The sequence below is a fragment of the Drosophila nasuta genome, chromosome 2L (genome assembly GCF_023558535.2).
Source record: "Drosophila nasuta strain 15112-1781.00 chromosome 2L, ASM2355853v1, whole genome shotgun sequence".
NCBI classification, from domain to species: Eukaryota; Metazoa; Arthropoda; class Insecta; order Diptera; family Drosophilidae; genus Drosophila; species Drosophila nasuta.
In genome coordinates, this window is record NC_083455.1 from 20,395,642 (window position 1) to 20,409,939 (window position 14,298).

General features: G+C 39.3%; 4 protein-coding genes and 1 non-coding gene across 8 annotated transcripts; 3 read left to right on the plus strand and 2 right to left on the minus strand.

The window, feature by feature from the left end:
• Positions 1-35: 35 nt before the first annotated feature.
• On the minus strand, positions 36-410 carry LOC132796020 (neuropeptide-like 4). The gene is made up of 2 exons (XM_060807033.1): positions 307-410; positions 36-227 (listed from the first exon to the last, which is right to left on the minus strand). Exons 1-2 carry the CDS (start codon positions 316-318, stop codon positions 78-80), a joined length of 162 nt encoding a protein of 53 aa, XP_060663016.1. The 5' UTR covers positions 319-410; the 3' UTR covers positions 36-77.
• A 1,884-nt stretch (positions 411-2,294) lies between these two features.
• LOC132798123 (neuropeptide-like 4) lies at positions 2,295-2,849 on the plus strand. Its single transcript, XM_060809851.1, has 2 exons — positions 2,295-2,402; positions 2,472-2,849. The coding sequence occupies exons 1-2, from the start codon at positions 2,391-2,393 to the stop codon at positions 2,658-2,660; spliced, it is 201 nt and encodes a 66-aa protein (XP_060665834.1). The 5' UTR covers positions 2,295-2,390; the 3' UTR covers positions 2,661-2,849.
• A 457-nt stretch (positions 2,850-3,306) lies between these two features.
• On the plus strand, positions 3,307-3,378 carry Trnaq-cug (transfer RNA glutamine (anticodon CUG)). The gene has a single exon. It is a non-coding gene; the product is annotated as a tRNA-Gln (tRNA).
• Positions 3,379-3,842: 464 nt separating this feature from the next.
• On the plus strand, positions 3,843-6,879 carry LOC132787834 (dihydrolipoyllysine-residue acetyltransferase component of pyruvate dehydrogenase complex, mitochondrial). Of its 4 annotated transcripts, none has more exons than XM_060795168.1 (7): positions 3,843-4,179; positions 4,624-4,808; positions 4,868-5,260; positions 5,412-5,581; positions 5,648-5,996; positions 6,060-6,162; positions 6,224-6,879. In XM_060795168.1, the coding sequence occupies exons 1-7, from the start codon at positions 4,043-4,045 to the stop codon at positions 6,351-6,353; spliced, it is 1,467 nt and encodes a 488-aa protein (XP_060651151.1). In that variant the 5' UTR covers positions 3,843-4,042; the 3' UTR covers positions 6,354-6,879. The 4 variants fall into 4 exon arrangements, with proteins under 4 accessions (XP_060651151.1, XP_060651159.1, XP_060651167.1 ...); XM_060795176.1 differs by having other exon boundaries at positions 4,868-5,173; positions 5,364-5,581; XM_060795184.1 differs by having other exon boundaries at positions 4,868-5,173.
• A 292-nt stretch (positions 6,880-7,171) lies between these two features.
• LOC132787857 (retinaldehyde-binding protein 1) lies at positions 7,172-9,724 on the minus strand. The gene is made up of 4 exons (XM_060795194.1): positions 9,571-9,724; positions 9,101-9,367; positions 7,561-8,022; positions 7,172-7,488 (listed from the first exon to the last, which is right to left on the minus strand). The coding sequence occupies exons 2-4, from the start codon at positions 9,338-9,340 to the stop codon at positions 7,306-7,308; spliced, it is 885 nt and encodes a 294-aa protein (XP_060651177.1). The 5' UTR covers positions 9,341-9,367; positions 9,571-9,724; the 3' UTR covers positions 7,172-7,305.
• Between the last annotated feature and the right edge of the window lie 4,574 nt (positions 9,725-14,298).

Genomic DNA, 14,298 nt, shown 5'->3' on the forward strand with positions numbered 1-14,298 from the left:
TAGATTTTGAATAAATAAATAAACTTGTGGAGAGCTTGTTTTTTTGAAATGCAATCAATGTGTTTTATTATCAACGTTTAACCATAGTAGACATATGGTGAGGCATAACCCACAGCCGGGTAGCCAGCGGAGTAAAAGAATTGTGGACTGGGAGCGGGATTCGGTCCGGGAACTGGAGCAGGAACAGCCACAGCAAGAGCCAACACAGCGGCGAGCAAAAGGAATACCTAAAAAAAGAAAACAATATGTGGATAAACCCCAGATAATCGTGGTGATTGCGACTTGATGAATGCGTTGTTTCCTTACCAGCTTCAACATGGTGATGGGAAAGATTTCTCAGCTATCGACTTGGAACGCACACAGAATCAAACTGCAGTTGATATTTGATCGAATTCTGGCTTTTATAAGCGACCCACTGACAAAGTGAATGGCAGCGACATTCCCAATTCCCAATTCCCATTTTGACATCATCGCCAGCGTCATTAGCACACGGTAATCGGGAGACGGCGATAAGCTGCTTAGTTGCCTCCTTTCCACCCTTCAACCTGCAGTCCTCCCTCAGCCCATTGTGTGGCGTCATCATCGCATCGTTGCAATGTCGCCTTGTTGCCTCTTAATATTCAATCTGCATTCGTTAGACGAGTTATAGCTTCAATTTTTGCTCTAACGATTCACTAATAGCCATGCGAATGTGAGCATGTCGCTCCATATGCGAATCGAAAAAAAAAAATATATATATATATGTACATATAAAGAACATATAAGCCCCGCGGGTGCTTTGTGCCAAAAAAAATATATATTGTTTCTTAATCCGGCTCCATTGCACAATTGATATGGAGCGACGTCGTCATTTGCCATCGTCTCTTTGTTTTTTTTTGTCAACTCACTTGCTGCGATGCGAGTTCTCATATTTTTCTCGTTATGAGTGTAATTTGCTGGGTTTTGATTGATGCCACAGTTTGTTATTATTTTATGACAAAATCAACAAATCATTTACTCACAAAACGCGACCTAAATTATCTATTTCCCACACTCTATTACGCTTGCAAAAACTTTAGGCACTTATGGGAGTCTTATTTTTGGATTGAGAAAATTCATATCCGGAATTTCCTTCATTTTCTGCTTTAGTGCAACCTACTTGATGTGACAGGAATATAATTTCAAAGTATTCTTCAAGGGATACACTTGAAAGGGAATTATAGTATAAGTTATTCTTTTCTCTTCGAAAACTGGAAACCGTTGCTAACAAACAATTATAAACAAAAGAACTTTGTAGCCCGATTTGTTTATTAAATAATCAATTGAAATATTAAATTTATTGTATTCATTAGAAAAGTATTTTTAGATATTCCACTTAAAAAGTCATTATTTAATTACACAAAAAGGGTTTTAAGTGGTTATATATTTTTATAGCGTTTTTTAATGTTTTCATTATAAGCTTAGTTTATTTTTTGAGTATTTATTTCTGAAAATCATTTAATACGGTTTAGTACGGAAAAGTAGTTTGAATCACATCGTGCACTCTTTTCAATAAGGTGCTAAATTAACTGCGTAGTAAAAACACTTAATATTCTTTCACTGCATTTCAATAGAGATAATTAAATAATTAAAGTAAGCAATGAGTTCACCAAGTGCTTACGATATTCCCTTTTTATTTTCTATTGCAAACTTTTAATAACCATTTTCTATTCTGGAATTATTTGAGCTTCTGTTTTGATTCGCAATTTGAAATTCGTACGTTCAATCATTTATCACTTTAATGTCTTCGAAATGCGACGAGTGAAATAAGAGTGAAATAAGCCTTTGCCAATTAACATGCAATTCGCATAGCGAAATTGTGTCTGATCGCAAGTACCAAACAAAAAACAGTAATCACTTTGAAGGTCAGTTCACAATACAAAAGAGTGAACACCAATACAGAGAAGAGTTCTCGATTGTGGAGAAGTGAATGCTGAATGTTTATTCGTATACCATAGTTGCCAAATCATGAGTTGGCGATAAGAAGTCATTAGAATGCGAGAGATACTTACTGTTCTGCTGTTCTGCCCGGCTGACAAAACTATCAAAACAAAAAGTGAGATATATTCAACGCATGCAGAACATTTAATACACTCACGCAAACCTGTTTTTTTCAATTTGTCACACACCTGTCGAGAAAGTGAGAGTACTCTGTGCGAAGGGTATGCGAATTTTGGGACAACCAATTAGAAGTATTATAAATGTGAACAAAAGTCCAAATTGCGATGTCGATTTTCGTCGGTTGGTCATCATAAATAAGTCATGAGCATCAGTTTAGAGTATAAATAGCCGGCGTCTCTGGTCAAACAGCATCAAAACATCAAGTGCAATTGTTTCAATAACAACAACCAAAACCCCAAAAAACTACCAAAATGTTCAAGCTGGTAAGTTCGCAAGGATACGAAAATTCAAGAGAAGAGTCGGACTTTAATTCATTAAACTCTTTCCTTCAGCTCGCTGTCTTCTTCGCCGCTCTCTTCGCTGTTGCCCTCGCCGTGCCAGCACCAGCTCCAGCTCCCCGTGCCGCCCCCGTTCCCGTGCCCATCGCCAGCCCTGAGCCAGCCCCACAGTTCTATTATGGTGCCAGCCCCTATGCTTACTCTGCATACTCTGCCTACTCGCCATACTCGTATTACGGCTAAGTGCTAACGGCTTATTCTCACTACGATAACTAAAGGCAATTACCAACACTGTGACTGTGACCCGCAAATGGATTCGTGATAATGGACATGGAAACAAACGCGCGCTGGCAATTCTAATTAGGATTTTTAGTAATAAATGCTTATGAAAAATGCAAAAAAAAATCAATAAAATGTGTTTAAAACTTTAAATGGTCATTGATTTTTCATTACGGTGATAACGATAGTGTAGGATAGTGTATTAAATTGCATAGCTTAATTGTATTCCTAAATTATTCACAATTTCAACGCATTGTGAAAGAGACTTACATATGTATGTGAGTCTTAAGGTACTGGGTTCAACACCGGGTGATGTGAATATTAATACTATACAATTTGTAATATATTATAAATACTTTTTTAAAATTGTGTATTCCTATTTTTGTATTTAAAAACATTTCATAATTTTTGAATGCCAAATTGTAATAGCAATTTCTACGAAAATCAATAATTAAAATTTTAAACGTAAAATGTTAGTAAAGTGAAGCTGCAGATTCTTGTTTTGGTTTTTACATGCGAAAACTTTCTCTTTTACGCATTTTACGTTTTGTAGGTAGCAAATCAATGCTATCTTACACTTCATGTATTTCTAGACGACAAGCTAGCATGTGGTTCCATGGTGTAATGGTTAGCACTCAGGACTCTGAATCCTGCGATCCGAGTTCAAATCTCGGTGGAACCTGATCAGTAATCAACTTTTTTTTATTATTCTTTAGTTCTTTTAGTACTAATACGGTTAACACAAATTCTTTAGTTTAACACTAATATGAATTTTTCAAATATATATTTGGCTTTGGCTTGTATTGATAGTAATAGATAACGGCATGCTAGCAGACTATGTACAGATGCTGTTAAAAGTGCTGTTAATAACATTTTTGAATTATTAATTGTCATCTTCAAAACGTAGGCGGCATCTACTTTTCTTTTTTTTACAATATCTTTTCATACAATACCAATAAACGCTTAATATAATTTAAAAATTCAAGAATAAGCAATTTAATAAATGATAATAAGGCGAAACTGCGATTAATCGAAACGCAAATCGCTTAGTGAGGAGCAGCAATGTTGTTATGGCAGTCGAGAGGAGCATTTCTGTAAACTATTTAAAGGGCTGCACAGCAAATGAACAGAGTTGTTTGACGTAGTAAGTCGTGACCTAGTGGCGTTAAATAAGGTCGGCTGCTTGCAAACCTTCGGTTTAAAACTTTTCGACTTATAATTCGATTCGATTTACTTATCCAAATTACGAAAACGCATTCGCGATATTAATTTAAACTCATTGGTATCATTTAAGCGCGTCCAGGCGACAGATAATTCCACATCGAATAAATTATAAAAAGACGAGAATGTTGCGTTCATTGAGTACAACACGAAAAGAACTCGGCGCTCTACGCGCTGTCTTCCTCCGGTCTCAGGCTGTGCGACGTGGGGCCAACTATGGAGTGCGTGCTCTGAGCAACACCTGTCATCTACAGGCAAACAGGTAGGATGTGCTTACAGCGAAGATAAATTGATTGCTGCACAGCGTTGAGGTTAGAAACTTGTGTGTTGTGTAATATTGCAAATGCCAGAGGCTGCATTTGCCACCCCAATCAATGTGGGCAGCAGGGTAGCGAGTGGCGGCGGCAGCAGGTGGCAGCAATTTGCGTGCGTGTATGCGTGTGTCCAGTGCGTGATTATCAAATCAGCGTCGCATGATGGCTCTGATTAACGTTAGCGTTCCGTTGATAAGCGCGGCATGTGTGATATTTTGTCTAACATAATTCTGATTGGTAAATCAACTGCAATTGTTTACATTTTGTGTGTGCGTGTTATCGATAACATTAACAGTGATAGCAACATCAGCAAAACAGCTTGCTGTCAGCTGATCTGTCTACCGTCTCATCAATTACTTCAGCAGTACAAATTGTTATTTTGCTGATTGCAGCTCAACGTTGAACAAACCGATCCTTAGCAAACCCCAAGTGCTGTCGACATGGGGCTACAACTTTGCCCGTTCCTACGCCAGCCTGCCGGAGCACATACGCGTACCTCTGCCCGCTCTGTCACCCACAATGGAACGCGGCTCCATTGTCAGCTGGGAGAAGAAGGAAGGCGACAAGCTTAACGAAGGTAAACTGTTTTTTTTTTATTTATATGCCTTGATTATTAACTGTTTTACTGCTTTGCAGGCGATCTGCTGTGCGAGATTGAAACTGATAAGGCTACCATGGGCTTTGAGACCCCAGAGGAAGGTTATCTGGCCAAGATATTGGTTCCCGGTGGCAGCAAGGATGTGCCCATTGGTCAATTGGTGTGCATCATTGTGCCCGACGCGGAGAGCGTAGCTGCCTTTAAAGATTTCCAGGATACCGGAAGTGCACCAGCTGCTGCACCAGCAGCCGCTGCTCCACCCCCACCAGCCCCTGTGGCCGCTGCCCCAGTTGCCGCCGCAGTTGCACCACCACCACCGCCACCACCAGCTGCCGCACCAGCAGGTAGTCCAGCACCCCCAAGTGGCGGTCGCGTCTATGCTAGTCCCATGGCCAAGAAATTAGCCGAAACTCGACAGATGCGCTTACAAGGTTGTTATCACTAATCCCCATATCCTGCTGTGTGCATGCAACACTGTCATCACTAATGCTCCATCGTTCTTGTGCGTTACTAATATCCCAAACTTTTGTGCAGGCAAAGGTTCTGGTGTCCATGGCTCACTTAAATCTGGTGATCTTGCAGCCGCACAACCAAAACCAGCACCCGCCGCCGCCGCTGCGAAGCCAGGAGCTCCTGCTGCCTTCAAGGACATCCCACTGACCACCATGCGTTCAGTGATTGCCAAACGCCTGCTCGAGTCTAAGCAAAATCTGCCACACTATTACGTGACTGTCGAATGCGAAGTCGACAAGGTGAGTGTCGTTTAGCAGGAATCATTGTCTTTTCACATTTTCTATTTACTCATCTTTTTTTTACAGCTATTGAAGCTGCGCGCAAATGTGAACAAGAAATACGAGAAGGAAGGCGTTCGTGTTTCCGTCAATGACTTCATTATCAAGGCAGTGGCAACAGCTTGCCGCAAGGTGCCCGAAGCGAACTCGGCGTGGATGGATACTTTCATCCGGGAATACAGCGATGTCGATGTCTCAGTGGCCGTATCCACAGATAAGGGCCTCATCACTCCCATTGTCTTCAGCGCCGATCGCAAGGGTGTCGTAGAAATCTCGAAGAGCGTCAAGGAGCTGGCCGGCAAGGCGCGCGATAACAAGCTGCAGCCACATGAATTCCAGGGTGGCACCATCTCTATTTCTAACTTGGGCATGTTTGGTAAGCAGCCATAGATTAATAGTGTATAAATCAAATAAATAATGCATTCTAAACGACTTTCAGGTGTCAACCAATTCTGCGCTGTCATCAACCCCCCGCAATCCTGCATCTTGGCCATTGGCACCACAACGAAAAAGCTCGTGGCGGATCCCGACAGTCTCAAAGGGTAACTGAAACTCTACTTTTAGGCAGTTTCTTATTATTATATCGTTTGTTTTATTTTGTAGCTTCAGGGAAGTTAATGTTCTGACCGTTACGCTGAGCGCTGATCATAGAGTGGTCGATGGTGCCGTGGCTGCCGTTTGGCTGAAACACTTCCGTGAATTCATGGAGGATCCACAGACAATGATACTGTAAATGAATCACCTCAATGCGGATCAGATAGCTAGGAAAGAGTGAAGCCACACTCTGGAGAGTGGCATTTGCTCTTGTCAACACGCCATTCTGCTGCTGCCAAGCATAATAGCTCCTGGTTCATATAACGTCTGCACTTTCGATGTTATATATAAAATATTGTATATTATTTTTTTAAAATTGGCTTGCTGTCCCTATAAGAATCCACGTTGTGCGTTTTAAAGTCGATTTGGCACTAACTTGGTTTTTAAATCTATGAAACATAAATAATAATGTGTAATGTAGTAAAATTGATCGTACATAATAATAATAATCGATATTATTTACATACTCGACACGCCAACGAAATACAACTCAAATCAGAAACTCAAATCCCATTTATAACACAAAACACACCGCTTAAGCAGCCGTTAAAATTTTTGTTGACTAATAATTTTGTATGTGACACTTCATATTATTTTAGAGGAACATTGCAATACCCAAAAAACTGTTGAATAAACAAATTACAATGTAATCTATTTTAAATTTATACCCTGACTTGGTTCTAAATGTTATCTAGATATCGTATCAATCATGTTACAACTTTGATGTAGTAAAATCAATTAATTATTGTCGATATAAAAAGGAAAAGTGCCTGGCATATCATGAATATCATGAATTTAGCTTCATCATGCCCTTGACCAAGTGTGAATTCTGGATTAGATAAATTTTGTGATTGTGCGCAGGTGTTTGAAGAATTAAAATTAGTTATTTATAAATATTTTTATGCAATTAGTGTCTGCAAGTAGCGGAAAATTTTTGACCAATATTCAAACGCAATATTTATGGTTTTTGTATTATGTAACTAGTTTATTGTCAAGTGCTAAAAACTAATCAAGAATGTATTTAAACTTAGGCAAACGTAACATAAGCGTACATTAATTTATGTAGGGCTGGCTGCCCTTGGTTAACGTCTCTACCACTTGGCCGGGCCCAATTCGCTCCAGGTGTTCACATACTCGGATTGCTGTTCGAGAGCAGGGAACCACTCAGCACCGCCGTAATCGATGGCAGGCAATGTGCCCTTGTAGTTGGCAGGCAGCACCGAGGGATCGATGAACTTGTGCAGGGATTTCATATCGCTGCCATGGAAGTGCATCTAATTATACAGAGAGAAAGAGAAAGTTTAAAAAAAGAGCGCAAGGTTGTTAACTGAGCGTGACAAACTTACGCGCTTGTTCAGCTTCTCCTTGACGAAAGGCTTGAAGAGCGTCCAGACCATGTTGAAGATGAAGGGTTGCTTGACAAAGTGCACCTCCTTCATGCGCAGCGGCATTGCCTCTTGGATGAAGGTGAGCAGACGCTTGGAGAATGCAGGCGACAGAGCCTTCACCTGTTTCATGGCCAAGCCATCGAAGTCCATGATGCAGACAACGCCACGCACTTGAGTCTCCTCCTCCAGCTGGGCGGCAATGTGAACCATGTACAGCATGCGGAACATCTCATCGCTGGGCACAACAGCGGGATCCCACAATTTGCCACAGTTGACGATGAGCATGCGTCGTCCCTTCTGATCGCAGTTCTTCACCACATTGATGACGCTGCCCTTGATGAAGCGCTCCTTCACCTGCTCCACCTGAAGGCCGTGCACCAAGCTGGCGTATTCCTTGCGGAAGTTGGCGGTGCTTTTCATCTGTAAAAAAAAAATTATGGTTAATTTACAAGCTGCTAACTTTTAAATTTGTGATAAGGAATGTTTCCACCTGACCATTGGACGTGTCGTAAACATGAAACTTATGCCATGATAAAAAGGTTTATGATCGCATTTTATAAGTACGAGTAGCTCCCATAAGCCACGTCATGGTCAACAGCCGCAGAAGCAACCGAAGCAGCAGCAGCCTTAAACATTATGTATACGCCTAGTTATACATAGTCTAGTACTATATGTATTGAATGGGAGTCTGCTTATCGCAAGTGTTTTAGGTTTCTGTTTTTGTTGGAGAGAGTTTTGTTTGTATGTGTATGTGTGTGTGTGTGTGTGTGTGTCAGCGAGTTCAAAAGCCTATCAATACGAGAATCGCAATCGACGGGAATCGTACGTTCGACAAACTGTAATCGGCCTAGCGACAATTGCTGCTGCGCTCATTCGAGCGATTCCTTTGCAGTTCTTTTCTTTTCATTTTGTCTTTTCTTATTTTTTTGAGTCAGCCAGCAGGTTGAAGACCCGGCCTGATACTGCAAACAAGTGCTGTCAATATGTCTTATTTGGGATCATAAGGTGAACTGCAGGCCGATAAGGCAATCGAATGTTTTCTATATATACATATTGTTATGTGGGTGGAGTGTCTGTTTGTGTGAATGCAATGGAGATTGTGTTTAGACTAATGTGATCTGTCTAGTCACTATAGTATTATTTAGACTACAATGTTGTGTCTCTCAAGACGATGCATTCCCTTTAGCTTAGAAAACAACAAATTAAAGTCTGACTGGGAACCATTTTCTAAGACCGCAACCAATTGCAGGTTCCTTTCATGGATGTAGTCAGCATGGAAATGTGTGCAAGGAATGTAAAATGTATCAACTTGCGACTCATTATTACATAATTACGTTGTGACTAATGCAAATAAACTAATATCAAATATGTGATTATTATGAATAACTATTTTAGATAATTAAAAACTATATTTTGATAAGTTGCAAATGATGAAGCGTCTATCAAACCTCACAAAGCAGATTCTGATTTTCTATTATTATCAATCTTATGTACGAACCTTTTCCAATGCGCTCTCCGGATAGAAGTGGGCGGCGCGCAGGAAAACGGTGAGGAACGCATCGTCGTCCTTGTAGTTGATCTCTGGTGTCGCTTTGAGCAGTTCACGCAGCTTGAGGATGGCCTCAGCCTTCACCTCCTCCGTTTCGCGGAGTTCCGTGCGGGCAATTTCGACAGTTTCCGGCTTGAGGTAACCCAAGCGGAGGTGGAAGGCCTCCTCGCTGATATCGACAGTGGCCATTTTGTGTGGAATGGAAATGAGTAGAGCCTGCGTGTTACAGAATGCGTTTGAATTAGTTATCTCCACATCATTGTTTTATTGTTTCAAATTTTGTTTTCCCGAACACTTTTAAGCAATTTGAAGTTCCGCAAATTGGCATCGAATTAAGCCGTAAGCACAAACGCAACTTTCGAAATGTTGTTTGCGGTAATTTCGTGTAATAAGTCATGCCTTTGACGATTATTATTTACCTATGGGCGTGAGAGATGTGCAACGGCAACAAGTATGATATTTGTTCCTGTTTGTGTACTTATATTTTATATATTTTCTGTAGCTCTAACGGATTTCAATCGCGTTCTGGCTCTGCCTGCTCACGACTCGTACGTTTTATACCAACTGAATTTTGCTTTTCAAAAACCCTTACGACTGAACGCTTTACGTCTATATGCATGACAACGTCGTCGACGACGACGCAGGCGACGACGATCGACAGCAACGGCTATCGCAAATACTACAACTACAATTACAATTATAAATACAAATACAAATACAAGTACGAAGGCAGCACTCCGATCACAGTCGCTGCCGCAGTCGCAGTCGTCGTCGCTGTTGACGTCGCAGTCGTTTGGTCTTGGAAATGACTCGGTTTTAAAGATTAGAAAAAAATTTCTATCTCAATCGCTGTTGCATCTGAAAACTTTGTCAACATAACCGTAGAAGATACAACATAATGTTTATATTTTTGGGCAACCCGAACCACAAAAATAAGCACCGCTGTCAATCACCTTACGCCCTCGAGAAAGGTCGGCCCTTCATGCTGCATTCGTGTACCTGGGTCGTGCTCTGTTGTCGCGTCATCGCGATCATGGCGATCCATTGTGATAATTGCGCTGGGTTGGGTTGGGTTGCGTCTGTTGGCTTACACGGGAGGCGTCCAGTCTTGAACCCCGGACAAACCGGGGCAACAAGAGCAACCAGAGCGTCGCCATAATTGTCAACTTTGCAAAGTTGAGTCAAAAAACAAAAAGACAAAACTACAAAAAACAACTCACAAAGGCCAAACACATTGACAGCGATAAACCACATAGTGTAGTCTGTATAAGTAGTTGTCGTAGCTGCCGGGAACCCAATAATATAGCGTAGAAACACTCATACAATCGACGACGACGACGACGACGACGAATGGTATTCGGGTTTTCGGTTTGCTTCTCCGACTAAAGTCCAAGTTAAACAATTTCTTTGGCTGATAAGAAAACGCCGAAAATTTCAGTTTATTATCGTGTATTCATTTTCATGTCGAATAGCCGCTTTCCCGCACGCCTCATCCCGTCCACGTCCGCCTTCGCCTCTGCTTCCATTCTTGAACGATAGTCCTTATCAATATCAGCAACCAAGCTGCCAAGCGATCGACAAGTGTCTAAGCAGCGATTGCGGCTGCGACTGCGACGCCAACAGCGACGGCGACGTCAACGCTGACTGCAGCCGGCGCTTGTGAAATATCGACTCTCTATCTTCCATTCGGAAATACCCTCTTTGGAGAGTGATTTTATTTCGACGTTCAGCCAGAACTAATATTTATTTAAGATTAAAGAAAAAATGATTTATTTATTTTTATATTTATTAAATAATAATTTATAAGTTTAAAACAATTTCAAAATTCTAAAAATAGTTTTTTTTTAATTTTATTTAATAAATTCTTAGCATGTATATCAGAGTATTTATGGTATCTCTCTTAAACCTTAGTATCGCAAAGTTAAAGAAAGAAAGCGGAAAGATTCAATACCTCAAAGCTCTCAGTTCCTTTATGATATGATAAGATAATATTTGATATTTACCGATAATGTATAAATTTTTTTGCACATGTTTTACGTAATCCTCCATAACATTTTACCAAGATATGCCACTGATAAACTTAAGTTAACCTATTTACAGGGTATGTACTAGATGAGAGAATGCTTCATCAAGAATTGAAGTACGATAAACTTTCGTTGATTTCATAATTCTCGACCGTCTTTGGGTTATTCATTTTTGGATATATCAGGTGGCATGAAACAGTTGTTTTTATGGGTGCCTGGGGCAAATTTCATACACTATAAATTGGTGTTTTTTGCGTGCACACCCCGTTATCATTGTTAATGTTTTAGCGGGTTTTATATTTATAGTATATAATTTTTATTATTATTGAATTTGACAGGCGCTTCAAAACGTGCGCTTTGTGTTCTGGAAACGCTTCGCACTAAAATAACATAATTCTTTTCAACTATTGTATACAGTTATAATCTGTACAAATACTTATAAAAACATGCATACAATACAATGTGTTACATGAGTATAAATATCTGGATGTATAAGTAGTATCTGGATGTGGGTTCCGTCAAGTAGTGTAGTCATAGGGCAAAGTCTTTGCACTTGGTTCGATTTTGTTGTCATCGTTATTATGGTTGTTGTTGCTTCTTTGTATTCAATATTGTTCGAGTTGTTATTGTTTAGTTGCTGAGTGTGCTTAATTTGTTACTTTTTTTTGTTGTTGCTGTTTATTACTGCTATCGAACTTCTGTTTTGTCGTTGTTAATGATTATTTAAATATGTTAACAGATAACACCCGGGCACAGCGCAATTTGTCTGTTTTTTGCATTGATTCGATTAATTAACGCATTCATTTCAATTGATTCGCTCACACAGCAGTCAAATATTACGATCAGTTTAACGTTGCTATGATCCTGACTCATGACAACTCAGTTTCATCGAACAAAAGTCAGATTAATTTATACTCGAACCAGGCTCAATAATTATGAAATTTGAATTATATTTCATTTATATAAATTCTATAATTTGTATTAAGTAAAACCATATTACTAATATTAAATACTGAATAATATTTATTGTGTCTTATCAGTGACGCGTAATAGTTTACAGGGTCTAAGGCATGTGTTCCCATTTAGATAAACTAAATGTAGCAAACTATGCCAAGCACAAATAATTGTTTTGTTTTGCACTTTGAACACAACGGGAATTTCATCCATTCATAAAGCAAACAATTGCAAGTGGTATTATTAAATCAAGTTCTTGATGAATTGTTAATGAAATTCACATTCGCAAATCGTATGATGAACTTTGGATTAGGTGCACAACTTATGCTCAATTAAGGGATAATGAGTCAATATCCGATTAGCGAAAGGTATAGCGAGAAAGGCAGAGTGCAATACACTTTAGAATTGTTTAATCAATGACTTTACATTGTGTAAATCAAGTAGAGCTGCACATGTCGATATCAATATAAACTTTGAACGTGCCTCGCAGTGATGACGTGAGAAAGAATCTTTGAACGATTGACTGAATACTACACAATACATACAGTAGTTAAACTGTGTCAAGCTCGATTTCTATAGCTCAGAGAGACATGTAAAACATCTAGTTACTAGAGTACTCCAAGTGTGTGAGCTATGTAAGTGCTCAAACACATTAGGCGGAAGTGCATTGTTTTTGTTTTTGGGGAAGCCCTAATGAGTAATACTCTAAGATGCTTACATTTGGATGAATTCACACATTTACAAAATTTTAACATAAATACTTGTTAATAATAAATTTCCATTTATATTTTGAACTAATTCCATAATAATTTGGTTCTTTAACACTTAACTCTAAATCTTGATCATTGAAAAGGGCTGACTAACCGAGAGTGGGTTATGCATATACGGCAATTATGTTTGACCTTCTCTGTTGAATAATAAATATGTTGAATACAATAATACAGAGCACAGTCACGGGCATACTTTACATGTTATTATGTATGTTAATTCGCAATTAAATTTGATGTACAAGGTTCAATGATAATGTTGGATTTACTTTAGCCACAACGGATTCCTAGTATACGTATCACAGTTGGAAATATTAATAATGCTAAAGCAAGAGGTCATTTTATGTGGGACTAAGAATTTCTCGACCACCATCGTTTACCGTAATAGTGTTAGTAATCAATCAGCAAGCTATTTGGCTATCTTTATGGCATACTGTTTTGCCATTTTCAAGGAGGCGTAATTAAGATAAGTGACAAAACAACATTAGCCGATAAAGTTGTTTAAAAATAAGCCAAATAATGCTCGTGTATATCTCTTGCTTTTCTGCATGGTTGCACAAATTGCAGAGTCAAGAACGAAAGCGTTGAACTTCACCCAAATGGCCTTGGAGAAGTTATGAAATCGAAAGAAAGGTAAGAAATGTATACGAGTCGAAGAAATGCAGCAATCAGCACAAAGAAACACGGAGAAGGTTAAATCCACTTATCGCTGGCAAATATGTTTCAAGCACCCCAAAGTCCGGTCTAGAAAAGCCCCCCCACTGGTAGCTGCAGTTTATTTACTTATTGATAGATTAAACACTATCGATAGCACCTTATCATACCCACTGAACCGTATAATTACCGGTTAGTTCATTGTTAAGCGAACGCAAATTAAAACAAAGTCAAACAAACGCAAACAAAAACAAAGAAATGCTTACAGCGCACGGCGAACTAAGGATACCCTAACAAATATAAGGGAATCAACTTTTGATATATAAAGTATATTTAAACAAAAAAAAAAATATTATATGGGATAATGAATGTTTTAAGGAAAAATTAATATATTTGTGATAAACAAAAAGTATTACTCAGTAATTCTTGTATTGTGCTGAACTGCACATTTATCGTAATATCCCCTGCGGAAAGTCATAGAGCTTTGCTTCAAGACACCAACAAATTTAAAAGCAAAACAAAAAGGCAAAGCGCTTTGTGAAACTGGAAAAAGCTCATGCGCCTGTATCCGTGGTGAGTGAGAAGATATGAACGCTCTGGGATTCCCTTTGCAGTGTTTTCGGGGTTGCTCTGGATTCACAACTCGTTTCTCTTAACGCGGTGACGTATGCATTGTATGGTTAGTGGTGGCAGTTTTTAAACAAAGCTTTTACCGCAAACGAGTTGGCAGCGCTACAAAGAGAGCAAA